Here is a 27416-nt window from a genome sequence, read left to right as displayed (position 1 = left end):
TTGTATGTTTTAAAGTGCATATTAAAAAAATCATTCAATATTGTAACACCAATATACGTTGCAACAACAAAGATGTCATAATAATAATAATAGCAACAAGGAGGATGATGCTTATGGCTACCTAGTTACTTTTAAATTTCTTTTCCTTGATTACCTTCACAAACGTCGTTCTACTGCAGAGCATTGATTCCTTATTTAATGTCACTCCACCATTAATATCATATTTTAATTTCTCCTTATTGACTACTAAAGAACAATGCCAGTAATGCATTTTCTTTTTAATTTATTGAGAGAACATGTTTCCTAAGGAAATAAAAAGTAGACCTAAACTTTTTGAAATTTAGTGCAACTAGAAAAGGCACATTATATTTCATTTTATCAATAGAATGATTCTAAGTCATTCAATAAAAATGAAATCAAAGGCAAGAAAATGGGTGTAGGTCCGAAGACTTGCTGCTGATTTGAAATTCTTAATTGCTTTATGGATCAAATAAGTTCTAAAGGAGTAATTAGCGATTCCCCTCGCAAGGAGCTGTCACAATAGAGGTTAATAAAACAACAGGGGAAAAGAAACCTGGTGCTAAACATGACAATACCAGTGCATCGAATATTACAGTGAATATCTTTTCGGGCGTTCTGTTTTACATTTGAACCGCACAAGAGGTGGCGATCCCACTTAAACTACATAATAAGTATCGATTAAAATAAAATAAAAAGACACAACTACAAAATTTGTTTCGATGTCACTGGGTCTGGTTTTACCTAGCAGTCTCTAGAGTAAATATCTTACAAACCAACCAAAATGATCATCTCCAGCAGCACGCAAACTTTGAGATCATATTTCTCAAACATCATATTTGGCTATCTTAACTTTTTTGTTAGCAGATTCTTTTTCCTTCTGCTCAACAATCTCTGGGATGGTGTCTTGCATTATCTTTGGGGATGAAAAATCAAAATCTGTAACAGATACACCTTGAAATTCTGGATTATCTTTTAGATATGCAGCTATCTCATTGCGGGTTCTCAGCTTTTTGCCTGTAGGTGTGATGTAGTAAGCATCCAATTTAGAGTAATCTTTTCTAAGTACCAAGCTTCTCCTAAAACCTTGGGGAGTCTTCGGGAGGTTAGGCTTGTCAATGACCCATGTCCGAGTGGAATCATATTCAATATCACCAGGATCATCACAGGAACTATTAGCCTTTCTGCTGCAAAGAAAAGGTTCCCGAGTAACTTTGCTTCTAATCTCTTCAAACTCTTCTTGTGTATCTATCACTCTCCATTTCAAGCAATTTTTGCACTGTGCAGCATATATATCCACTGAACCCTGACTTGACAGTGTTCTCTGTCACAATAATTTGCCAGCAGTTTAGAAAAAGCAGCACACATTCAACTCTTTGATTAAACCCAATGATGACTTCATATTCCAGATTTCGCAAATATGCAAACTTGCATTTCAATTTTCAATCAATAAGCACACCCTTGCATGAATGCGCGCGCGCGTGTGTGAATCTAACAGCTTCCTTCTTTTCAGTGGCAAAAACACATATTGGCCATTCACACATACCAGCAGCAAAACAATTCAACACAAGAAGTATTGATTGATAACGCAAACTCTACTCCACCAAAGTTTATCAAGCAAATACTAATTACTAACTAATCTACTAGGGAATTGTGAACGAACCCATTCAAAACAGCAAATTAACATTTTCTTTTCTAGGCATATCCTCTCATGTGAGAGGTGAGAAATAAATCTCCAAGATAAGTCAATAGTAATTTTTCCATAGACAGAGATTCCAGAATCAAACAACATTACATGTTTAAGGGATCCCAATCCTTCCTCACTCGAAATAATCTAAACACAATAAAGAGCAACTTCATTAAAAAAATGCATACCCATGTCAATGACAGACACCATAATACCATTCACCTACAACACAAAGCCAACCAATACAATTGACAGAGGAAAAAGCAATTTTTTACAGTGAATCCACGAAAACTGAAGAAGAAAGAATCAAACGATGAAGTTCAAAGCAAGGGATCTCGTGTAATGAAAAACCCTAATAGAAAATTAAAAAGAAAAAGAGGGAAATAGGTTAAGAAGAGAGATGGTACCTTTGAAGAGGAAGGTGTTCTAGAGATTTCTTGACCGCCCCTCATTCATTCACATCATAAATTGCTTCCCTTTCTCTTTTCAACTCTAAATCAAATTTCCATTCTGCTGTTCATACCCTCCCCATTTATAGACCACTGTTCTGCTGTACGCTTTTACTTTTTTACATAATATGAGTTTATTTATCAATTTAACTAATCAGTTCAAGTATTTAAAATAATATTTTTTTAAATATAATAATAATAATAATATATCCTTTTAAATAAATTTTTAATATACTTTATTTGATTCGTCTATTTTAAAAAAATTAAAAATATTTATTTTATAAATTGATTTTCTTAAATTTACTTTATCTTTTTAAAAAATTAATTAATCACAAAAAATATATTAAAAATTTGTAAACTTGTGTGACTTAAATTTAAAGATTAAAGCTAATAAGACTATTTATTTATTGTTGTGATTTGAGTTATTCATAGATAAAAACTCGTTACTGGTAAAAAAAATAAAATTGTAAACTTGTGTGACTTAAATTAAATAAAATTTTCTGTGTCTATTAATAGGGTGCAAAATACTGAGATACTCGTACTTACTGGGATTGAGATATTCATCCATATGAATAAAATTATTAAAATATCTTTATATCTACTAAAATAAATCTGATCGTAACTTTATTATTTTATAATAATTATGATTTTTTACTTAATATTGTGTTATTGTTATCGAAACAAAATTATTATACTGCTTTTAAAAATTCAAGTGTTTTATTTATTTTTATTGTAGTTTTATATATAAAATTTTAAGATATATTAAATTAGGTATTTATAATCTTTAAATAAATTTCACGGATACTCATTAATATTTATAAATAACATATATTCATTTAAAACTCGTTTAATGAGTATAGAGTAAGTACGAAATAGATTTTTTTATTTTTTATTTTTTACATATGAAGGTTTTTTTATATATAGTTTTTTTTTTCAAAATTACTAAAACATAGGATTTTTAACAAAATTATAGAAATATAATTTTATTTAAATTATTACTGGTGAGTTTTCACTGTTTTTTATTTTTTAAATATTTTACTATCATTTTAAAAATTGTTATTAGTGACTTTTTTATTATTATTATTTTTTTTTTGAAAAATTGTCGTTGACAATTTTTTGAAAATTTATCATTTTTAATTGTTTATCTTTAAATTTTAATAATTACACCAAAAATTGCTATTGACAGTTTTTAAACTCCATATTTTTATAATTTTTCAAAAAATTACTATATTTCAATATATATAATTTCTAAATACTATATATAAAAATAATAATCCACTGTGAAGGTAGTGAATATTTATTATTCATGTCTACCTTACCCTATTAGGAATAGTAAAATGAGTTGGGGTTGATGAGCTACCTCACATAACCACCAAAAATAGTGGGTTGGATAATGTAGGCCAAACAATAGGTTGAGGTAGGTCAATTCATCAGACTCACTTTAACTTTAAAAAATGAAATATAAAATTTTAATTAAAATATAAAAATATTATTTATAAATTTTTCTTTTTTATAATTATTGATTTCAAGCAAGCTGACCTATGATCTATTGGCTCACCAATGCACTTTTTTTAGGTTGGTCTGTCATCTTTAAAGAGATTAATCTAATCCAATTTAAAAAACAATGAATGGTATAAATTGGCCTATTTTTTTTTTAAGGTATGGCCAGTTAACCCACTTTATCACCCTTATACTTCAATTGACATCTTTAATGATGATTTTCTCAAGTTTATATATAAAAATTTGTATAGTATTGTGTAAAACTATTTATGAGAAAAATTTAAAGTAAGTATTATATTATATTTAATGTTAGTAATATTTTGTGTAAATTCAATTATTTATCTATCAATGAATGAAAAAAATTGTCAAACACAAGTTGAGAATTTACTCAAAGTTATTTTATTGATAAGAGTTTAAATATTCAAATTTGATAAAGTAGCTTGAATAATTGATAATTTGATATAGATTGATTTCTAAATAACTCTTATATTTTTATAGTCATTTATTTTATCGTATATTTTATATTTTTTTTATCACTTTATTTATTATATTATTGTTTTATCATCCATTTGACAATTCAAACATGAAATATTAAAATATAAGTTTTTTTTTATAAATTTAAATATTGAAGCAAAACCTTAAATTGGCTTAATAAAACTGACTTAATAAAAATACACCATTTTAATGTGTATTCAATGATAAAAATAAAAAAATATTACATTAAATATTTTAATACAATTTTTCTATTTATTAAATTTTTAATACATTACTCACCATGTGGGTGTATACTTGAATACATATTTTTATGAGTAATGCTATATTTTTTATATTATATTTTTATTGATTTTTATATATTTTATAAGATAAATATTAAATAAAATTATGGAATCAATTAATATTTTATAAACATAAAGACATTTAATTATTTTTCATTAAATGAAGAACTTTTTTAAATCTTCTAATATTTTATTTCGAAAAATTCACCTAATTATTAAGTATAGAAAACATTTAATATCTTTTTTTATGTTTACCATATAATAAATACATATACTTTTTCATTTAATGTTTAGTTTATAAAATATTAAAAGAGTTATTAAAAAATAAACAGAAGGATAAGCTAAGTGAAAAAATATTAAATATTTTTTTTATTTTTTAGATAATAAAAATATACTTTTTCATTTAATGTTTCATTTATAAGATTTTAAAAGGATTTTTTATTTTTAAGATAATAATTGAATTGAAATTTTATAAAAAATTATCATTGTTGGTTTAAGTGGCAGGGAGTTTTATTTTTAAAGTTAGATATTGTATTATTTTTAAATCACAAATAAAGAAAATAAGTGAATTTTATTCAATTAAATGAATTATTACATTAAATAATCAAAATTTGATATAAAATTTTATGAAAAGATTAAAGAAGAATATTTGGGATAGAAAATTGGAATCTTAGAAAAGATGTGAGAGTGGTGTTCACCTAAGTTGAACATAAAAGCCAAACAAAGTTAATTACAAGTAAAATAGTTAGCACTTAATCTAGTTGCTGCTCTGCCCCTTATGCATTAAAAAAAATAGGAAAATTTCATTTCCATTTCAAAACTCAAAGAAAGTGAGACTGAGGAACAGACGCACACACAAACTCGCGCGCGCACTTTGACACACAAATACACACACACATCCCTCTCTCTCTCTCTCTCTCTCTCTCTCACACACACACACACACACACACACACACAAAACACAAGACAAGTGTTAAAGCAAACTCCTTTAATAGCAAAGTTCGCAAGACATTGCTACCGTCCAAAGATATTAATGTATTCCCTTATTTTCTGGGTTTGTCTTAAATAGATATAATCAAATTGTATGTGGTTTGTTTCGATGGGTTTCTTTCTGAGCTGGACATTGGGTTTTTCCTGCATCAATTATCGTTTTCTATGATGGGTTGTCAATGTTCTATTGGTATAAGGGTGCACTTGGCTTCCATGCTCTGTCTCTGCTTTGACTATATAAGCTTTGCTCAAAATTTGTTTGTTTAAGGAGTTTCAATACTAACAAGGTCTCATTTTGGAGTTTGGGACATAGGAAAATTTTAATTTTTTTCTCCGCCTTGCTGGTCTGAGCAAAGGTATGGTTTTTTTCCTTCTTCTCTTGTTAGATTGAGGTCCCTTATTTTTGTTGATATTTTTTTATTCCAATAGTAAATTTTATTATTTTCTACTCGATGTTGATTTGAGAGGTTTTATTTGCATTGGTGTTACTTCTATATGAATTTCGTTTAGTTTCTTTGATTTCCCTTCTTCCTACTTCTCACAGTCTGTTTTTAATCCTCTATCCACACTATTTTTTACCTATGTTCTATCTGTAGGTAAAAGTATTGTGCAATTCAATTTAATTGTTCGTAAAATGGATAAAACGGTTGGTGAGGACAAACGGGATAAAGGGTGGAAGAACAAGCGAAAATTAACTCATCCTTCTATAATTCCTTCTGGTTTCTCTTCATCTCTGATTAAGTTCCCTCAGTTTGATTTACCAATTTCACAAAATAGCTTAAATGAATTTATTTCATCGGAGTTATGGTCAAATTGGTATAGAGAAGAAGAACATGAAGTGCGTGTGCATGAGCTTGTGGATTGGAATGATCCTATAGCTAACCAACTTGAGGAATTATTGTTGTCTAACTTGCAAGATATTTTTCGTGGCGCAACCAAGCAGGTTGTTGAATTGGGGTATAATGAAAAACTGGTTGAAATGTCCATTTCAAGGAAGGCCCTATACATAGAGGAAGAAAATTGTGTCTCAAATATTGTACATGAGACACTGAATGTTCTAAATGGCAAAAATTATAGTAATATGGACTTCGTATTTGAAAGTTTTCAGCACTTGTTGTATTACACCTTTGTGGAGATGATCAGTGTACTTCGCGAAGTTAGACCCTCCCTAACAGTTGGTGAAGCAATGTGGGTTTTGCTGATATGTGACTTGAACCTTCCACTAGCTTGTTCAGGAAAGGATCGTTTGAGCAATGCTGTTGATAAAGAGGGAAGCTCCACTAGTTCTTCCAACCTTCAACCAAAGGCTGAGGATGCTTCATTGTTAATCACTGCAGATAAATCCTCTAGAACTTCAGGGGAGTGTAAACCAGGATCTTGTTCTAAACGACATAGTAGAAAAGAAATAGCAGCACTAAGGCAGAAATTCTTACACATGGAGAAAGCCTGCATGGCTTGTGGAAAAGGGGATCTTAAATCAGCGAAGATTGCAAATGTTAGTAGTGGTTTGATTCTTGAAAAAAGACTCAAGCCACCATCTGAAATTCCTAATCAGCAAATGAAATGTGGCTCCTCAAATGCGATAAGCATAAAAGGATTTAGTACAACAAATATAGTGTATCCTGTTTCAAGCAATGATACTTTTCCTGTAGTGAAAGCAAATACTCCAATAGCTGGCAACATGTCCAAACCAAAATCTGAGCCAAGCTCTTCTAACATTCAAAAGTTTATTGATTATTGTGTTGGTATTCCCTTTGATGAGTCTTTGGGTAAGTATGTCCCGCGAGATGAAAAGGATGAATTAATTTTGAAGTTAATATCTCGAGTGCAAGAATTGCAGGATGATCTTCAAAGTTGGAACAAATGGACAAATCAAAAGGTTATGCAAGTTACTGATAAGCTTAGCAAGCTACAGGTTGAGTTTAAAACTCTGAATAAGGAAAAGCAAGATGTGGAAATGCTTAAAAAAGATAAGAAAATTTTGGAGGAAAATGATATGAAGAGGATCACTAAAATGGAGAGTGCCATGGAAAATACTAAAAAGCAAATAGAGAATGCTACTTCGACTACTCTGGTGCTAAAGGCAGAAAACTCCTTGCTAGAGAAAGAGTTAGATGCTGCTAAATTGTGGGTTGTAAAGTCAACGACAAGCTATGAACAAGCACAAGAGAGAGAGCAGATGGCTCTTAAACAGATCCAGTCATGGGAAAGCCAGATAGGATTGCTTCAAGATGAGCTTGAAAGAGAAAAGAACAAATTCTTCCATTTGCAACAGAAGCTAGACAAAGAGAAAAATCTTCAAGCCAAGGTTGAGGTATGTGACACTGAATAAGACACTACTTATTGACAAGTAATATCAAGATATGTTTTGAGTAAAATATGTGGAGTTTACTTTTATATATTATCAACATCTATCTTTAGCGCCTTTACCTCTGATGATCTTTATTACTATGACAGTCTTACCATCACCTTAGCACCCCTTTTGGACATGCATAGGCACCTTGAATACATTAGGCACCTTATGGTATATGCACAATCTAACATGTAAAATTTTTGATTGTTTCTATTGGTAAAGTTAATTAGTGTATTAGGTTCAATCTAGAATTCAATTGAATTGAAATATAGAAGTTGTGCATTATCAGCAGCATATCACACAAATCTTCCTATGCAAGCAATTTTTTGAACACGGATGTACAGCACACACCGAGATGATACAGATTAAGTGAGAGGTTATGTATATAACATACACACACACATACAAGTGCCATGTTTAAATAATAGGATTTCTGTTGTCAAATAGTTTATAATGCCACCTTTGTACTATAATTGGTGGAAATGTTGCTTACAGGGAAGATTGGCAAAAGCGAGAGCAATGAAAGAAAAGCTCATAGCACAGGCTACATCCATTAAAAAGGATAGAGAACAACTCGAAGCACGTGCAAAATCTGAGGAAGATATGATCAGAAAAAAGGCAGCCAATGATCTACTGAAATATGTGGAAGATATTGCAATGCTAGAGAAAGAGTTGGTTGACTTGAAGCTAAAATTTGATTCTGAAAAAATAGCATCACTTCGTAGGCCTGTTGATGAAAGATATGATAATTCCTCAAGCACTAGAAAGAGTAAACCAAACAAGAAGGGAAACAAACAATCTTATATGTCTCAAATGACAGTGAGTTGCCAAGACAAATTGGAAACTGAAAGCTTGAGGAGGGAGCAAGAGTGTGTCATGTGCCTATCAGAGGAGATGTCAGTTGTTTTCCTGCCATGTGCACATCAGGTTCTGTGTCCAAAATGCAATGAACTCCATGAGAAGCAAGGGATGAAGGAGTGCCCTTCATGTAGGACCCCAATCCAACAAAGGATTCATGCTAGATTTGTTTGGCGTTAGAGAATGTAGACTTCTTGGATAATAGGAATCGTGGAGAAGCACATTACTGGAAATATTTATGGTTTTGTTTTTTAAAACATAAATCAGTACAATGAATTTCAATGTTGTAGAGTATTAGATTTTTCAAATGGATCTTCCTTTTTCTTATTCTCAAGTTGTTTTACAATATGTTTGAAAGAGCTTATGTTTACTTCTGAAAACAATTTTTTTTAAATTCTTATGGGTTATTTTCATCTTATTCAATAAACTTGTTATAATTTATCAAAATAAATTATTTTCAGTTTATTCAAATAATTTTCATTGTTAAATTTATAACACAAGTTATTATCACTTAATAAAATATGTATCAAAGATACCTAATTATTAATTCACATCTAATGTATCTGATTATTGAATTAATAGAGTCTTACGAGTAAGAGGTTTAGGTATCTTTAATATTCATTTTTGTAATTTAAAGTGTATAAAATTATTTTAATTTAAACTATTTATTTCATCTTTTTTTAATTAAATCAATTAAATATTTTATTTGTTTCAAATTAACTATATAATTCTTATTCAAATTTGGTGATCATGTCCTATCACCTATTTAATGATTTAATATCCTATTAACAAGAAAATTTTGTATGGTTCAAGATTATGATAATTTTTCTAGAAAAAAAAAAAAGACTGATTATTCCAATCAATAAACAAGTGACATGTATATATTTTTTTATACATGTCAAAATTTGAGTGGCTAGAACAAGGCAGTTTTAAATTACACAATAATTTCTTTTTCTTAATGAAAATTTTGAAAAGAAAAATTGAAGCGTTAATAATTCTTTTACTTTATTTACTTTTTATTGCACATGAATTTGGTTATTCAATTAATTTTTAAAATTCAAATATTTGAGGATTTATTATAAATTTTGGACACTGAAAAATTAATAAAAGTTTGATGAAATTTGAAGAATTTAGCAAGATTTGAGATCAAGATTTTAGGAGGAAAATTTAAAATTTTTATTTAGTTTTAAATTTTATATTTTGATTGGTAATTTTTTTTAAAAATAATTTAATTAATTGAATTTGTACAGTTTTGAGTAAAAAAATGAGAATTTGAGAGTTTTATATGGACAAAATTTTGAAATTTCTTTATCATAATTTAAAAATTAAATTTATTATTTTTAAATATTGAGAGACTGAAATTACATATTATCTATGATAAAATAATTAAAATTATAATTGAGTCAAAATTAAAAATTAATAAAATTTGAAATTAAACGGATTATTTTAATCAAAATTGTCCCTTAATAGGTATTTTATTATTTTTTTAAGTTTTAAATCGCACAAGTCGATATGTCCGAGTGGTTAAGGAGACAGACTTGAAATCTGTTGGGCTTCGCCCGCGCAGGTTCGAACCCTGCTGTCGACGCCTTCTTTTATGTCGTTTAGATTTTTTCGTGGTACAGTACTTTGAACTTCAAGTGTAAAATAAAAGTAACTGTTAAAAAATTATTATATCATCATTTGTTGTATAAATTTGATTGTAGAAATTGAAATAAATTTATAAAAGTTATACATTTTATCTCTTCTATCTCTTCTTTTTACATCTCTTTTATCTCTTCTTTTTCATACACTCTGCTATGGTCCACATTTCTCTGTTATGCAAGGTGTACATTGTGTGTCTGTGCCATTAGTCATCGATGTTCAATGTTCCATTATCTACTCACTTTGGGTTTTGAGGCTGTAAATTGTCCACATATTCCTAGCAAATCAATTTTTTCTTTTTTATCAAGCTTTTGGGGCAGTATATTAAAGCTTAATTTGTGCACTTAAGCATCACAAATAAAAGGCCTAGATCGCCAACAATGATTGGTTTATTCATAATATAATTGTGTTATTCTGGTCCTTTGGAGTTTGGACCTACCCAGTTCAAGTTGTCTACTGTAGATGGGTTACACACACGAAATACGAATAAAATACAATTACATAAGGGACCAGAAGTTGGGTATATAATGCAGTTCACATGAAAATATATGTAAAGTATATGGCTGCAATGGTGTTAATTAGGGAGTAGGGACACGTTACACCACTGGTATCGAGTTCCGTTGCTCTGGCCACGAATTTGGCTTCTGCATTAATGACCCTCTTCAACGATCTGAGCTATCAACAAAGACATATAGAACCATCTTCCAACAACAAAACTCAGGACATGATTCAATGTTGTCAATTTTGGGTGCTCAATTACTTGTCTTTGAGTTGGAACACGAGAAAAAAAGTGATAATTTGAGCCAATAGCTTGACATTTCCTTTCAGATCAGTCACTGAGGCAATGAAATAATGAATGAATTCTGTGTCCAATTAATTAAATGTTATCATAATCATATGACATTCCTTGAGGAGTTGATACAGGAGTACTTGTTTTTAAAATGTGAAACTACCCCTTCAAAATTCTCGCATTCAATATTATATTGTATATAGGCGATACCTATTGACCATATCATATAATAATGAGTATAGAGTTGGCTAGCTAAAACTGATTAAGGGTTCATGAATTATTGATTTATGCGCAAGATCTGTATAGCATTAAGATTCTTTTATTTGTAGAATGTGTTTAACTGGACTCTCTGATCCATTGACTTTTGTCAAGAAACCCTAATTCTTTATAATAGCCTCTGAAAACTGAAAACTAGCTTGGTTTTTTCAAGGCGTGTCATTAGGAATTAAAAATGCAGAAACCGAGAGAAGGGTCATTTGACTCTCCCCTCATTTTCATGTTCACTGATAAGTGACCACATTCTAAATAAAACATGTTATCACCTAGAGCATTAGGAGCACAGGTCCTAGTTTACAAATTGTTGGAATCAATACGTTACAAGATTATTTAATTATAGACCTAAAATTTTGTCACAAACTTTAATATGAATAAACTGTCTCGTAAGTAAGATTAAGGGAAAGGAACTTCCACAATGTGACAAAGCCCTCTTTGTGAATTTACAGTGTCTATGTGAGCTTCGAATTCCAAATCTATGCATTTGGCATTTGATACACAGCATGTCCAGCTAGACCTACATTATTAATTATATCAACAAACAGAAACATATAGTGTACCTTACCTAATGTTTGTTTATATTTAAATCATTGACTACTTAAGTGGATTCCATTAAATTGACATTTTCACACTATTATGCAAGCCCGGGCCTAGAATCACCCACATTTTGAAGAGGCCATTCCTCGTGTCTTTCTCTTTCACTCTTCTTATTGTCATGCTTCTTTTTTCTACAGAAAGGGACAATACGTGATGATTAGTTTTACATTTTATCTATCTATATATTATTTTTTCCTGCGCCTTTGTGACTGTTGTACGTTAAGTCATGAGTGTGTAGGGTACATTTGAAGAAGACCTTCCTGTTTTACTACATGATTTTTAATTCATTACCTAATGGCCGATGCAAGTCCAAAAGTTGAGCATGAAAATGGATTCGAATCCATTTTTTATAAGATGACACTACCATATTAGGAAAATAATCTTTTCACACCCCTAAAATGTGGAAGAGAAGAAAAAAGAAGAGAGAACAAGTAAAAAATGTGACCAAAAAAGATAACTAGAAAAAGAAGATGAAGAATGAATGTGCAAAAAAGTGAAACTCAAACATCATATTATTTCTCTGCAAAATTAGTGGACCTGTGCACAGATAATGAAACATCATTCACAAAAGAAACATTAATGCAATTAATAGGATGAAACTCAAGCAAGGTGACGATTCACAAAGAAAAAAGAATATTGTACAAATTGTTGTAGAATTTCATCGTAGGAATATAATTTCACTTCATATTTTATCTTTTCAATGTTGTCGTGTAGCAAATGCGTAGCGTATTTATCCTGCTAAGGAATAGGTATCGTATTGGCAAAATCAAGAACATTGTTTAAAATGATAAAGGGGATGAATGTTCACAAAGAATTTTGATGAATGATAACCATAAGAAGATTATTTTATAAGAACACTCCGGAACCCAACACACATATATTTGCAATTATCACCGAGGAAAAAGCTAAATAACTGAATTATCCTTTATTTAAAAAGTAGAACATAAAAACAGCAGAGAAAGGTGCGTGCCCATTTGGGCCATTTCCCCTGGCATTGCACTCTTATTTGCTCTTCACAAGGAATTTAGATCCATTCCAACTTCCTAAGTTGATGAAATGATTTAGGTCCCCTCATCAACCCACATTGGATGTGATTTTTATTACATAAGAGAAGTTCATACTACTAAGCTTCAGTCAACAGTCATAACAGTCTTCTCTCTGCATTATTTGGTAAAATGGTAATGTTTTGTTAGGTTCATGGGAGATGGGTACGCCGGGTTTCTTGTGACGTGGAGTTCCAAATAAGAATCTCACTTGCATGACTAGAAAGACCTGTAGTTGTTGGCTCATTTATTGTTATTAGGATTAATATTTTATGTTCCTTCTTTTCCATTTTCTTAATGGACGTACTTGTCTATCTTAGTCAAACGAGGAAAAAAATAAATAATAACAAGAGATTAACTGCCTTAGAACAATGCTATGAACTTTGCACAAATGTGTTCAACTTTTCTCTACTGAATTTTATCCATCAGCAAGTTTTGCATGTGTATATAAATAACCTTACTGTCCGTAAAGACTAAAAACGACATTGTCCTTGTGTGTGTGTCCACTAACCAACTAAAGCAAACCAATCATCATCTTTTTTATTTTTTGGGTAGCAGTTGGGGGATCCTGACAGTGGCCATAAGCATCTCTCCCTTCTCTCTTTTATCTTTGGGTTGAATAATGGCATCATCCTCAAAAACTAACTAAACTATTCTATTTCATTTAGAAATGCCAAATACCACCAACTCATTTCCTAGAAGGCCCCTTCCCCTTTTCTACTCCAACTCCGAAGACAAAGCAAGCCTTCAACTAGTTCCTTAATCTAAGCCATTTTATTTATTTACTTAGTTCCCTTCCAAGCCACTATTCTCCTAGTCCTTCCACTTCGACTCACAAAATCCATGCCCTCCAAATGCCAAACATAAGCACAAAGCAGAGTTGAAGCATCTTATGATCTCCCCAACTCAAGACCTTCTTCAGCCCCACACCCAATTTTTCATTATGCTCAAACTCCTCAACAAGAACCTCCGCCGCTTCCTATCCCATCTTGGGTGTCCAATTCGGCGCCGATCAAAGTCCAAAGTTGTAGTGATCAACAAGTTAGGAAATCAAGGCTCAAAAACCCACCCAGATAACAAACACGAACCAAGCACGAATTTTTCAGCTGCGGTTCATCCCAACGCTCAATTGGGTAGTCCGAAACCCCAGAAGCGAATCCGGGTCGCGACCTTCAACGCTGCCCTGTTCTCCATGGCACCGGCACTACCCAAGGCAGGAGAAAAAGCTGCCACCTTTGAGGATGAAAACGATGTCGCTTCGAAGCCCAGAAACCTGAATTCGCGGTCAAAGTCGATGAACGACCGCCCCAGAAGCATATTGAAGCAATCTCAATCGCAATCTCAATCGCAATCTCAATCGCAATCAGTGAACAGAACAGAAAACCTCGGCAACAAGCAACAAAGGTTAACAAAATCAAAGATGAGAGTTTCCATCAATCTACCAGACAACGAGATTTCGCTGCTGCGAAGCCGACAATCGAGCTTCTCAGAACACGACAAGGATGGGTCGTGGTCGTGGAGACACTCGACGGGAAGTGGGATCCACATGAGTAGTAGAACGGTGGTTGAGGTTCTGAGAGAAGTGGACGCTGATGTTTTGGGTCTGCAAGATGTGAAAGCCGAGGAAGAGAATGGAATGAAGCCTTTGTCGGATTTGGCTGAGGCTTTGGGTATGAACTATGTGTTCGCTGAAAGCTGGGCTCCTGAGTACGGCAACGCTGTCTTGTCCAAATGGCCGATCAAACGCTGGAATGCTCACAAAATCTTCGATCACACTGATTTCAGGTTCCTTCCTTGTTTAACCACTCTTTTCGTCTTAATCCCACACACATTTATGATCATTTTCTTCAGTGTCACTTATTTTTAAGTTACGTTAGAAAACCATTTGCACCGTTAGAAGCATGTGAACTGCTATGGTATAGAGAGAGAAAGTTCTCTAAGGATTTGGGTCAATGGAATAGGACGGAACAGGAACATGCAATTGTGTTGTATTATTTAATAATTACTTTTTAGATTTAGGAATAATATTCTATTATATTTTATCATATGTCATTTTATTTTATTTTATTTATTGTAAAATATTTAAATATATAGTATATTTGAATTAATTTATTTTATGTTTAAAATAAAATTTTATGGACAAGATTTATAAATGATTTTTAAAAATTAATTGAAACCAAACACTTCCTACGCTGACTCGCTTAAAAAAGAAGTGTGATTACTTTTACTTATAGGACATGTAGCAAGTATTTTTCCTTTAATATATTTTTAAAAGAACCAAAAAAGGTATAACCGACCTTTTGGTTTACTTTCTTGAATCTATTTCGTAGAAGCTCCTTCGTGCTTGCTGTTGCAAAGAAAAATGAAAAGATGATCTCACTTTACTGCTTATAAAGTCACCAATTATTCCAAAACTTTTCACTAAAAAAACTTCATACTCTTCCAAAACACAGAGAATATTTTTTGTTCAGTAACAACTCGTCAAACAAATGCTTAAGCAATGGTGTTTGTGCATAGCTTTACGCAAAAAGTTTAGTATTACATCAATGGTGCAACTGTTATGCACCCCTTTTATTCTTTCCTTGTTTTCTTCTACGTGCCAACGGCAATGATAGATGCACGGCATGCCAACTGTAATAGCTGTACGCAGCGAGGCAGGACTCATCCCCACCTACTCTTTAAGGATTCTCTGTTGGCAGCACTCATCAATGTTTCCTTCATATTGGTATTTTATTTTATACGGCAATCACAAATTTCTTTAACCAATTTATGATGCATATAATTTACAGTTTTTTAACTAGTGTTTTTATATATAATAATTTTTTATTAAAAATTATATGTTATTAAATATTATAATTGTTGATAAAAAATATTATTAGTTTGTTTGTTATTATGTGTCATTAGATACGTATTAAAAAATTCTATACTTTATTACTCGTTAAAATGTTTCAATAAAGGAACATCAACTTCATTGTCTTTACAGAAAACTGCTTTAAGATTCTTGTTTTAAGCAAACTTATAGATTCTTCAAACTTTCTTCCTTGAATACTACTATAACAACTCTTCTGCGATATAAATTTATTTTGTTTGTGTAAACGAAACATGCACTAAAAGCAGCATAAAATAATTTATGTTTGGTGACGAGTAAATTTGTATGATGCAATTTAGGTACGGTTTGTCATAATCTCGGAACATCCATTGCAAAAACTAATTAATGCTGCCATTTCAAGAAATAGCTAGACACACAATTTGTCTTCTCTCCAAGAATAGTCAGAATAGTATATTACTGATCTTGCTTAAAGTTCATCATAATTAAATGACGAAACTTGTCTTACTTTAGTCCTAAGGTATTTCTTGCTAATGACCGTCTACTAAAAAATGATTATAGAAATATTAGTGGAAATCCAACCTGTGAAAGCAACCAAGGTAGAATAATTCAAGAATTCTAGCATTGAAATTATGGGGTTAGAGAAGGATTGAGCAACAACGATGAATATGAATGCAAGAACTTATAATTTGATGGCACAGGAATGTTCTGAAGGCCACCATCGATGTACCTCAAGCAGGTGAACTAAACTTTTACTGCACCCACCTTGATCATCTTGATGAGAATTGGAGGATGAAACAGGTAAATGCAATAATCCAATCAAGTGATGAGCCTCATATCTTAGCTGGAGGACTTAATTCACTCGATGAATCTGATTACTCCCAAGAAAGATGGACAGATATTGTGAAGGTATATACGTAGCATTTACCTCAATTTATTTGTCTCCTTTTGTTTTTGGTTCTAAAAATAACAAAAGTAGAATTTAATTTCTTTGATTTGGTTCGTTTGTGTACAGTACTACGAAGAGATGGGAAAGCCAACACCAAAAGTTGAAGTAATGAAATATCTAAAGAGTAAAGACTACTTAGATGCTAAGGACTATGCTGGGGAATGCGAGTCAGTTGTCATGATTGCCAAGGGCCAAAGTACAAATTATACAATATTGAACCTTTTAAGCTTTTGATTTTTGAAAGTTCAACTTTGTTATTATACTATACTATACACGTTTCCTAAAGTTGTAAATATTATGTATGCAGGTGTCCAAGGGACATGTAAGTATGGAACTCGGGTAGACTACATATTATCATCCTCAAATTCTCAATATAAGTTTGTTCCCGGTTCCTATTTAGTTCTTTCTTCCAAAGGGACTTCGGATCATCACATAGTGAAAGTTGACTTAGTGACGGTAAATAACAATCCTCAAGAAAATGTGACACACAAACCTCAACATCCAAGACAGAGAGTTGTAAAAATAACACAATCCACTCCATCCAAAGGTATCTGGAAAACACCAGAGATTTAGATTGAATTCCCTCGGTTTAGATTAGTGTGATGATTATATTTTGGAAATGGGGCGTTTTGTTTTTGGTTTTTTTCCTGCTTCCTAACTCGAGTTCTGTATACAACTCTCTTCAAATAGATTTAAAAGAATATGAAACAAAAGAGTGTGAAGTAATGATGTATGGCATTTAAAAAAATGTATAGCTTTTGATTGAGAACTCTACAAATTTACATATTGATTTCTTGTTTGTCATTTTTTGACAATGTCCATGAAATTCACGATTATGAGAATGTTATGAGTTGATAGTAAAGGTAAATTTGTTCATTTTGCTCCAATACCGATCGAGGATAATAAAAGATGCATGTGACAAAAAACACAATAATTGCTGATCATGTCGTCATTGGTTAAGACATTAAAAAATATTTTTTTTTATTAAAATTTATGTATTAGAATTATGATGAGAGTGAACTATATGCATTTTTAATAAAAAAAAGTGTTAATTTTTAATTCCTCAACTAATGTCAGGTAGGTATTAATTAACATTTTTAATTAAAACTATACATTGGAAGAAAAAAAGAAGGTATATGAGTATATCCATTATTAATTGCAAGCCCACGAATATTAAGAAATTTATGTTATCTTATTGTTTATGCTTTTCCAGATATTTTAGCTGTAACATACAGTAAGGTGAAGACAACTCTCCCTCCCGTTGTTGTTTTGACATTTGAGCAGGTACATAGAAATTATTAAACTTGTGAAATTAACATCACACTCAAGTTAAAGATGAGTTACAAGCATGTTGGGCCTCCTTTTTCAATTTATTGCCAAAGCTGGTACAGCCATTAATTAAGATGGCAGAAAAAGGACCTGACAAAACCTGCAAACAAGTCCATAGTGAAGTACCAAACAGGTTTTGTTTTACGACCGTGTAAATGACAAATTAAGAGGAATATATTTGAGGCATCATTTGTGTTATTATCTTGCTTCCAGATCGAACCTGATCCTAAGAATTTATATTTCAGAGCCATTCATGTTTCTCCCATGACAAGTGAATCCAGCTTTACCATATTCTAGAAGGCCTCATAAATAACTCATGATCCACTCCTGTTTTTACCGTTTTCAGGTCAAATTCATGATCCACTCCACAGGACCACTTTTCCATCTTCTTCACAAGAGACCACAATCTGTTAAGAGGAGAAAATATAATTTAAGCATCTATCAAGAGGAGAAGAAGTAATTTGTTTAAATAAAACAATTTTTAATATGTATAACTTTATTAATAAAATGCAAGATTAGATAATTTTATATAAAAATATTAATTACATAGAATCACCCCAAGTATCCTCCCGAAAGATCAGCACAACTATTGTAAGTTGTAATGCAAAAGGTTGCATGAAAATAATAATATTTTCTTTCCGTAAAATAAACTAAATTGAAATCGCTGGGCCATTACTTTTTTCATCTATTCAAACTGGGCCAAGAAAATAGACTTAAACCATTGTAAAGTACCAACAGTGGTGTGGCAATGGTAAAGGAGGAATCTTTTGCTGACACAGAATGATAAGCCCCCGGTTTTATTCACGCTAAGGCTAAAATTTTATTGGTTTAAACATGTTTTTGATTCTTAAAAATGTGAAGATTTTTTTAATTTTATTAGCTTTTGATTCCCATCTCTTTCATTACATCACTCATGTAATTTTACACTTCTTTCTTTCCTCTTATTTTCTTTTTCTTTGTTATAGAAAGTGTTATAAAAATTTTAAATAAAATAGCAATACTGTGTTCCATTTTTTTTAGGGTGGGAGAGGGGAGGCGGAGGCGGCATCTATTTCATAATATAACAATTCCCAATTCCTTGTACTTCAAATTCAATAAGGTATTTTGACTTTCTAGAATTTAGAAATTTGTGAAATTCAAAAATGAACTAAGCCACAACATTAGAGGTTCTGTTATTGTCAATTATTCGAGAATAAACGAATAATACACAACAATCAAAGGTTCAGTTATCCAAATTATAATCATTTATGATGTCCATGTAGTGTCTAGTGGTCTACCAAAGAATGCATTGAGTTATGCAACCTCGTCCGTTGCAAGTTACAACCCTACAAGTATTATTTAAGTAATCTGTTTATTTGTCTGATATATAATAACACTGCAGAGTCGTCATAGTAAGGTGGAAGTTCAGGCTCTATTGCCGAATAATATAAAAATCAAACCAATTGGGCACTTTATCAAGCATAAGCCAACCAAGCATCATAAACAGAGGCAGCCTGGATTAACCCACAACACAAGCGAACATGTTCACTTTACTTAAGACAAAATTTTGTGCCAGCTTCTCTATTTTAGGCTCTATGATTCATGCTTGTTTCACTTTTACATTAACTTTCCCGCATTCTCTGATGTTGACAAAACCAAGCAGCCAAACCAGTAGTATAAGTATTCCTCTAATTGTTGAAGTGTTTTAAGTTGTGGCACAAGGAGATACAAGAGCCAATTGAATTCAGAGCTAAAAATGAGCGATACACGATTGCTAATAATATAATAATCTGACACTTAAAAATCAGCAAAACTTGATCATACTCTCCTGCCATCAAATAAAAAGAATCAAAATTTGTAATTTTGTACATCCGATTTGGCTTTGTAACAGAACATGCTTCAAGAAACATACAATATTCTATAATCTAAATGTACAATCAAATTATCCTGACATTAGCCAGTGATGGAAGACAATCCAAATCCTCAAGTCTCAATCTGTACTCAAAATCCTGGAGCCTGAGCTTCTTTCTTCCCTAGAATTAGAAGAATGTTGGTCACTTTCTAAAGTATATGATTGATACCCGGTTGGACTAGAGAGCTGACCTGAGCCACTACTGCTCACAGATCTCTCAATATCAAGCTTCCCAGCAACAAGAGGGATTGGCCGTTCGGGTATTGAGGGAACTGATTCATCAGTCTCCATCATTTTAACAACCTGATCCATTGTAGGCCTAGCATATAACTGTGGGTGAGAACAAAGTACAGCAATTAAAGCATACTTCTCAAGCACTTGTGGTGAACCTGGTTCTGGCATGCCATCTTCAATAAGATCCAAAGTTTTACCCGTTCTGACTAATGACCAAGCCCAGTCAGTGAGTGCAGAGGGTTGGCCATCATTGTTCATCTGAAGAGCCTTCCTCCCGCTCAACAGCTCAAGAAGCACAACTCCAAAACTGAACACATCACTTCTCTCTGTCAATTGCCCATACAAAGCATACTCAGGAGCAACATATCCCATGGTTCCAGCTACCCTAGTGCTCATATGAGTCATTCCCTCGGGGTTAAACTTTGCTAATCCAAAATCAGCTACCTTTGCTTCAAAACTTTCATCAAGAAGTATGTTACTTGCTTTAATATCCCTATGAATAATAGCAGGTTGAGCCCCATAATGCAAATAAGCCAACCCTCTAGCCGTGCCTAGTGCAATCTGCTGACGAATTGGCCAACCGAGTTTCACCCCATTTGAACCAAACAAATGGTCATGGAGGCTCCCATTTTTCATCAAATCACAAACAATAATCCTCTGGTAACCTTCCAAATGAGTAGTGGCACTACAATACCCTCTCAAAGCAACAAGGTTCACATGCCTAACGCTGGCAATAACCTCAACTTCATGAGTGAAGCTAGCATCACCAGCAGCCGAACAATTCTTGAACCTCTTCAACGCAACCTCACTCCCATCAGAGAGCAACCCTTTATACACATTCCCATAACCCCCTCTCCCAATTATGTTATCCCTGGAGAAGTTCTTGGTAGCCTTCTTAACATCATCAATCGAGAAGCGTATTAAAGTGGTGCTCTGATCCATCGAACCCAACCCAGAAACCAAACCCATCTCCGCAATATTAACATCCTTATCCCCACTCACCCTCTCATTCAACTTCCAATAAGCCCAAAACCCAATAATCAAAAGCAACAAAGCCAAGACACAAACAACACAAACAACCACAATGACAACCCTTTTTTTACCAGAATTGGAACCCCCAGAGGAAAAATCGAGGGCGAACAAGCACCTGGCAGTGCCAGGATCAGCTGGACCAAACAGGTTGGAAAAAGCAGCAGCATAAATAGAAGGGTAACCAGTGCAATCAGAGAGGTTCCCAATAGAGATTCCCAAAGATGGCAAAGCGGAGAAAGTAGTGGTGCAAAGTGCGCAAGGTGAGTTATTCTCAAGCGATTGGTTACACTTAGCCTGCATATTCTGAAGCGCTGATTGGGGAACCGAGGCTTCAAACTGTTGCCTGGTGGTGACGTTGGAGCAACCTTGGGAGATCCAATTTGTTTGAAAGCCACAAGAGGAGCGAATATCGAAGGTGGGGTCGAAGAGGTTAACGTAAGACTGAAAATCACGCCAGCATGAGTCGGAGGAGTTGAGAGGAGGGACGAAGAAATCACTGCGGCGAAGGTAATCTGACTGAACGAGACGAAGGGCCTGGCTTATGAACTGGCAGCGGGTGTTCCCGGAGGAGTCGTAGGAGGTGGGTTTTGCGCCGCCACTGAGGGCGGCGAGGAGGGTGAAGTTGAGGGGGCAAGAAGCGGAGAGGGAAGGGAAGGGAAGAGTCAAAAGAAGGAAATTGTAAAAGAAGAAGAAAAAAGGGTTAACTGGTGTCATGGGAATTGGTTGGTGAGTTTGTGATTGTGAGATTGAAGACGAAGAAGTGATGTTAGAAGAAATGGTATTTTGAGCATTGGTAGAGAGAGGTAGTTACTGGTGATGAGCCTGATTAGATTCGAATCTCCCTCAGCACTAAGCAGCAGCCAATCTAAACTGACATGTTACATTAACATGTATGTTAAGACCAACACTGTAGTACAAGGGTGTTTCCTCGAAGGAACGAACTCAACCTTGTCTAATGTGTTATTTTTCTGCTTTGACTAATCATCAGTGTGGTGTGGTATGGTATGGCATTGCCACAATAGCAGTTCATTAGCAATCCTATCCACTCCTCTCCTACCTCTATTTTCAATTCATCTAGAAGACACTTACAAAAATAATATTTTGCTACCTGCTCGTGCGTTTCGACAGACTTCAGAATTTGAGGATGCCGATTAGTAGTAATACACTACTTTCCAATATCATTATTTCATTTAACTTTTCTGACCTTGTTTATCATGGTTAATGATGGATAAATTTATATTAATTTTAACAGACGATGAGTTCAGCGGTTACAGGATAAGACATAATTTTTAATACACTGTTTCAGAGAAATGCACTGTTTCTGTTACTATCTCTGTGCAAAATTTTGATGGAGTATTATTTTTTTTGCTTTTGCTAATATAAGGGATATAGTTTTCTCATATGAATAATATGCTCACACATAGCACTAACAGTGATTAAAAAATATAATTAAACTAATGACTGGTAAATAACGAAGGCGGGGTAGTTGTTAAAAGAAAAGAAAAGCGAGCACTCGAATTGGTTTGTTTCAACCTACCTTGATTCGCTATCATCATGGCCCAGTTTAAGACAACTTGGTTTTATGGTGAGTGGACAGATTTGAAAAGAAAAATAAAAGGAAAAAAGGCGAAATTAATTATGTATTTTATATTTTAATTTGAACTATATAAAATTTTATGAATTAATTATTTTTTATTTTTAAAATTAGGCAAATTTTGACTACATTATATTTTTCTAATCTAAAATATTTAAATTTTAATAAATTAAATTAATTAAATTGTATTTTACTAAAAACTTACTAAAAAGTCAAATTTCTTTCAAAGTATAAATAAAATATCAAAATTTCTCTTATTCAAATCTTAATCTTACATTTTATGAAATCTTCTAAATCCAATTTTTATCAAAGTTTTGCTAAATGTTAACTCTAATTTTTAAAAAACTATTTTATTTCACAAATCCGTTTTGACCTCCCCCACTTCAAATAGATAAATAAATTTGAAAATCATAAATAGAACAAATTTGATGAGGAGATAAGTTTGCCTAATGTTAAAGAAAACGTAATTAACTAAAACTCATACTTAGTCTAAAAATACAATTAAGCTAAAAAGTTGGTGAGATGAGATGCAAGGGTGTGCATGAGTAAAGATTGAAAAGTGCAACATTTAAAAACACATAAACTCTTAGTGACTTGTGAACTTCGGTCAAGTGTAATTTAAAAATATATAATAATTGTTTTGAACCCTCACAATAAATATATTTGGCCAATTAGTATTTTGGAAAAATCATTTTGTATTTTTTACTGCTGAGGTGATTGTGATTAACGAAATTAAAATTTTAATAAATCTTGCCTATCATACATCCTCACACTATTTTATTCCATAGAGCTATATTTTATGTCATTTGAAAGGATGATGTAACTAAATAATAGCTACGTATTAGTTGAGGAGATTTTTGTTAATTAATCAGTGAACTAACGCTCTTAACACATCATTGACGTGTTTTTTTTTTTCTCTTAAAATTTTTAATTCCAATTTGGGCAAAATGTTAGTAGGAGATATGTTTTTATTTGCATTATGACTTTAAAAAAAATGCAAAGTAAATATAAAAAAAGTATATAAAATCGATATTTTAATACACTATAGTGTATTTATGATTATTATTTTCACCATATTCCCATAGTGGAACGGAAGTTTGTGTGGTGGTGATTGCGTATGCACATAATAACGCTGTTATCCCTCTTGTGCAGAGGACACGTGCAATTTTTGCTGCTTTGGAAGTCAACCACATGGAATTTGGAAACTATTTTATGTTTTAGACATTTTAAACATTGCTTTGAAAATCTTGAAAAATGTGAGAAGTTATAATAATGTAATAAATTATTTGGATTCAACTTAAAAAAATTTACTTAAATTAACCTCACGCACAATCCAAGACCCACCACAGGAAAAGATACTAGGAAAAACACACACTAAACTTTGATTGACATCAGAATGATTTCCAAGTTGCAGACTCACAGCTTTCATTTTAAAATTTATCAAATTTAACGTAATCTCATACACCTGTGGCTGCTCAATAGTCAAAAGGATTTATAAATTGTTATCCTAGCAGAAACCTCAAGTTTATATAATAAATAATTTTATTGATATAACAAATTGACACATATATCATGTTACTAATATAGATTTATAATACCCATTAAATAATTTTGTTTACTCGACAAAAACTATGTTAATAATGTACTTACTTGTGTTTTGCTTTAAATATATATTTGAGTGAACAGGAGGATCTCATCCAAAGGAACTTAAATCCATAATAAGGGTTTGAATGCCAAAGATATTCTAAGCTATTTTAAGTAATGGTTTAGAATAAGGACAATTCAAATACTTAATATATTTTTTGTCTATTAATAAATAATCATTTATAGTGATAACATCACCATATTTTCTTTTTATGGCTAGAGGGAACGAGGATGAGAGAGGAAGGGTAGGGATTTTTTAAGAAAGGCTTCACCAACCTTTCACCCCTCGCTTCATGAATCATGAGGTATTGTCCAATGAACCTTCACCACATATTGCCATATTGAAATATACTCATTTTTCTGCTGTCAGATCATCATGCTCATAGGCAATAGGCAAAAGTTGGGCCATCGATATACTCTATTAATAATTAATATTTTTAAATTTTTTAGAATAATAAATATTTTGTGACAATTGTTTATAATCAAATAAATATGTACCATTAACTGTTTCCATATAATATTTCGGGGGTAAAAGCATTAATTCAATCAGTTTCTTGGTCAAATAAATTATTTGCAATTAGTTCAATGCAGGTGTGCATCACCACTTTAAAACTAATTAATAATAATTTAATTGACAAAGTATATAATTGGTTGATAAACGAATAATAAGGTGTCAACTTATATTAAGAGGTTATCGATTTGTTAGTTAAAATGTTAATTGATCAGTTTCCTTAACAGTGGTTGATGATAGTAGAAATATGTTGCAACTCTCCATTAATATTAAATCGACAAAGTCATCATTCAAAGAAGCAATTTAGCTAAGTAACGTTGAACCTATAAAAACTCATATAGTATATCTTTATTGAAACTCGTTATATTTAAGTAGTTTTAATACATTACGTTAACATTAAACCTCTCTTGATGATTAAAATAATAAAATTAAAGTTATGAATAGAAGAAGAGTTAACAAAACAATAATGCTAGCTCAGCCTTTGCCTAAGCCTTGCTGAAATATTTCACACTGAAGTGAGTAAAGTGCAAAATCCTCCATACTAATGCCATTTCTCTTTTGTGGTGAAAAAAGGGTAAGAGTCACCAACCAGAACCAAATCAATGTTGACACTGCTTAAACCTAAATCAATCGCTAACTATCTTATGCGTAAGAAATAGATTCACTCATCCACTAAAGATAAACGGAAAAAATAGGGAAAATAAAATTATAGATTCATTCTTCAAAAGTTTTAAAAAAAACGAAAGCAACTGATACTTAATGCATAGAAATGATTTAACATGGAAGAATGATTGACTGTGGACGCTCACACAGATGATTTGCCGGTGAAGAATGTTGAGTAATAATAACAAGCTATTGAGTGCTGTAGTTCAGTTTCTTGGCTGAGGGGTTTGGTTTGTGCGTAGTGATTGTGTCAATTACGCTGACATGATAGCGAATTAAGTATATATTATTTGTACTCTCGCCCAATTGGTAGAACGTTACGTAGTTTCTAGAGAAGATTTTCATGAGCCACTCATAATTCATACAGAGATCCATTTAATTAATTAATTAATTAGCATCTTAGTTAGTGGAGCTTATATTATATTATTTGGCTGTATATCTGTAAGTATCTTATGTGGAAAAAACAAGAAAAGGGCCAACCTCTGTCTTGGCCTCTAAAATAAATGAGAAGCATAAAAGTAGCAGTAGAAGATAATGACAATAATAATTAAGACAATTATGTTGTGGGCACACATATAACTAACATTTTTTTTTCCTTTTAAAATCTTGCTAAGGCAGTTTTTATAATTTTTTATTAAAAATTATGATAAAATGTGTCGGTAATTTTTTTTATTTTATAATCAATATTAAAGACAATTGATAGAACATAAATCTCAGTTCTAGAAAAGTTCCGAGAAAAACAATGTTTATTTGAGAGAGAGAGAGAGAATCTTAGAGAATATATATTCTACATCTCATCTGAATCCAGCTTAGTGTGTTTCCTTGATGGGGTTTTCTTCTTTTTGCTAAAACAGCAAGTTTGGCTATGTACATAGTTACTGAATAAGAATAGCCGACAAAATTAGAATCCTCCATTTTTATAGCATATTTAACAAAAATTTCTTTTCATTTCTCGAACATTTCTCTTGCTGTATTGCATTTACTCCCCAACATGTGGAAGGAAAGTAGATGACTTCGGTGTTATGGTCTGCAGTTTCATATTTTTGTACGAACTTTATATTACTATATTATTATAAAGTATTGTAATAATATTTATTTAAGAACTTAAATTGTTTGTAATGATATGAACAAAAATTAGATCGCGGATGAAAGAAAATTAACACCGATAATTTCACTTTAAATCTCATTATATTTTCCTCAATAGTCCCTTACATATTACACGGTTTTTTAATTAAAACAAATGTTTACTCAACATTTATTTCACCCCATGAGAATATAAGTTGTTGTATAATCTACTATATCGGGAACCTCTTTCACATCATTAATTTTTTAATTTTTTACGTTTAGATTAATATTAATGCACGTATCTGATTGGATGAGCTTATAATAAAGTTTCTTTCATATTTATATGACAACTTGACCAATGAAGCCAACTTTGAGGTTGGTTTGCTAAGGAATAAACACCATTTCCCACGTGCCGTATCCTAGAAGAGACCATGGAGTACTGACACAACAGAGGCGTCTCTGACTCTGACCAACCAAGCTGCCGTGACAAGGATAAGGACCATGTTTTTTGTTTTCTTATCATCACTTTTTTATATTATCATTTAATATAACTTTTAAGATAATAAAATAAGAGTTCATAAATAAAAAGTGCGAAAAAAATTATATAGAAAAATCATTTTGGCATGGGTAAAGCAACCTTTTCTTTACCACCTCCTCTTCTGTCTTCCTCAACAATCCAAACCCCAAATTGCATAATCA

General features: G+C 32.1%; 4 protein-coding genes and 1 non-coding gene across 5 annotated transcripts; 3 read left to right on the top strand and 2 right to left on the bottom strand.

The window, feature by feature from the left end:
* Positions 1-482: 482 nt before the first annotated feature.
* LOC113870809 (methyl-CpG-binding domain-containing protein 4-like) lies at positions 483-2247 on the bottom strand. The gene is made up of 2 exons (XM_027507291.1): positions 2113-2247; positions 483-1342 (listed from the first exon to the last, which is right to left on the bottom strand). The coding sequence occupies exons 1-2, from the start codon at positions 2155-2157 to the stop codon at positions 845-847; spliced, it is 543 nt and encodes a 180-aa protein (XP_027363092.1). The 5' UTR covers positions 2158-2247; the 3' UTR covers positions 483-844.
* Positions 2248-6458: 4211 nt separating this feature from the next.
* Positions 6459-8934, top strand: LOC113870807 (putative E3 ubiquitin-protein ligase RF298). Its single transcript, XM_027507289.1, has 2 exons — positions 6459-7734; positions 8269-8934. Exons 1-2 carry the CDS (start codon positions 6502-6504, stop codon positions 8809-8811), a joined length of 1776 nt encoding a protein of 591 aa, XP_027363090.1. The 5' UTR covers positions 6459-6501; the 3' UTR covers positions 8812-8934.
* Positions 8935-10137: 1203 nt separating this feature from the next.
* Positions 10138-10219, top strand: TRNAS-UGA. The gene has a single exon. It is a non-coding gene; the product is annotated as a tRNA-Ser (tRNA).
* Positions 10220-10596: 377 nt separating this feature from the next.
* LOC113870808 lies at positions 10597-17537 on the top strand. Its single transcript, XM_027507290.1, has 4 exons — positions 10597-14763; positions 16507-16714; positions 16821-16950; positions 17062-17537. The coding sequence occupies exons 1-4, from the start codon at positions 13871-13873 to the stop codon at positions 17325-17327; spliced, it is 1497 nt and encodes a 498-aa protein (XP_027363091.1). The 5' UTR covers positions 10597-13870; the 3' UTR covers positions 17328-17537.
* Positions 17538-19050: 1513 nt separating this feature from the next.
* Positions 19051-22362, bottom strand: LOC113872804 (probable LRR receptor-like serine/threonine-protein kinase RKF3). The gene has a single exon (XM_027510631.1). The coding sequence runs from the start codon at positions 21952-21954 to the stop codon at positions 20053-20055; it is 1902 nt and encodes a 633-aa protein (XP_027366432.1). The 5' UTR covers positions 21955-22362; the 3' UTR covers positions 19051-20052.
* Positions 22363-27416: the final 5054 nt, after the last annotated feature.

Source organism: Abrus precatorius, unplaced genomic scaffold (genome assembly GCF_003935025.1).
Source record: "Abrus precatorius isolate BTA unplaced genomic scaffold, Abrus_2018 Scaffold7, whole genome shotgun sequence".
Taxonomy (NCBI): domain Eukaryota; kingdom Viridiplantae; phylum Streptophyta; class Magnoliopsida; order Fabales; family Fabaceae; genus Abrus; species Abrus precatorius.
The sequence above is the reverse complement of the archived record's forward strand: the minus strand, read 5'-3'. Positions and strand labels throughout refer to the sequence as shown.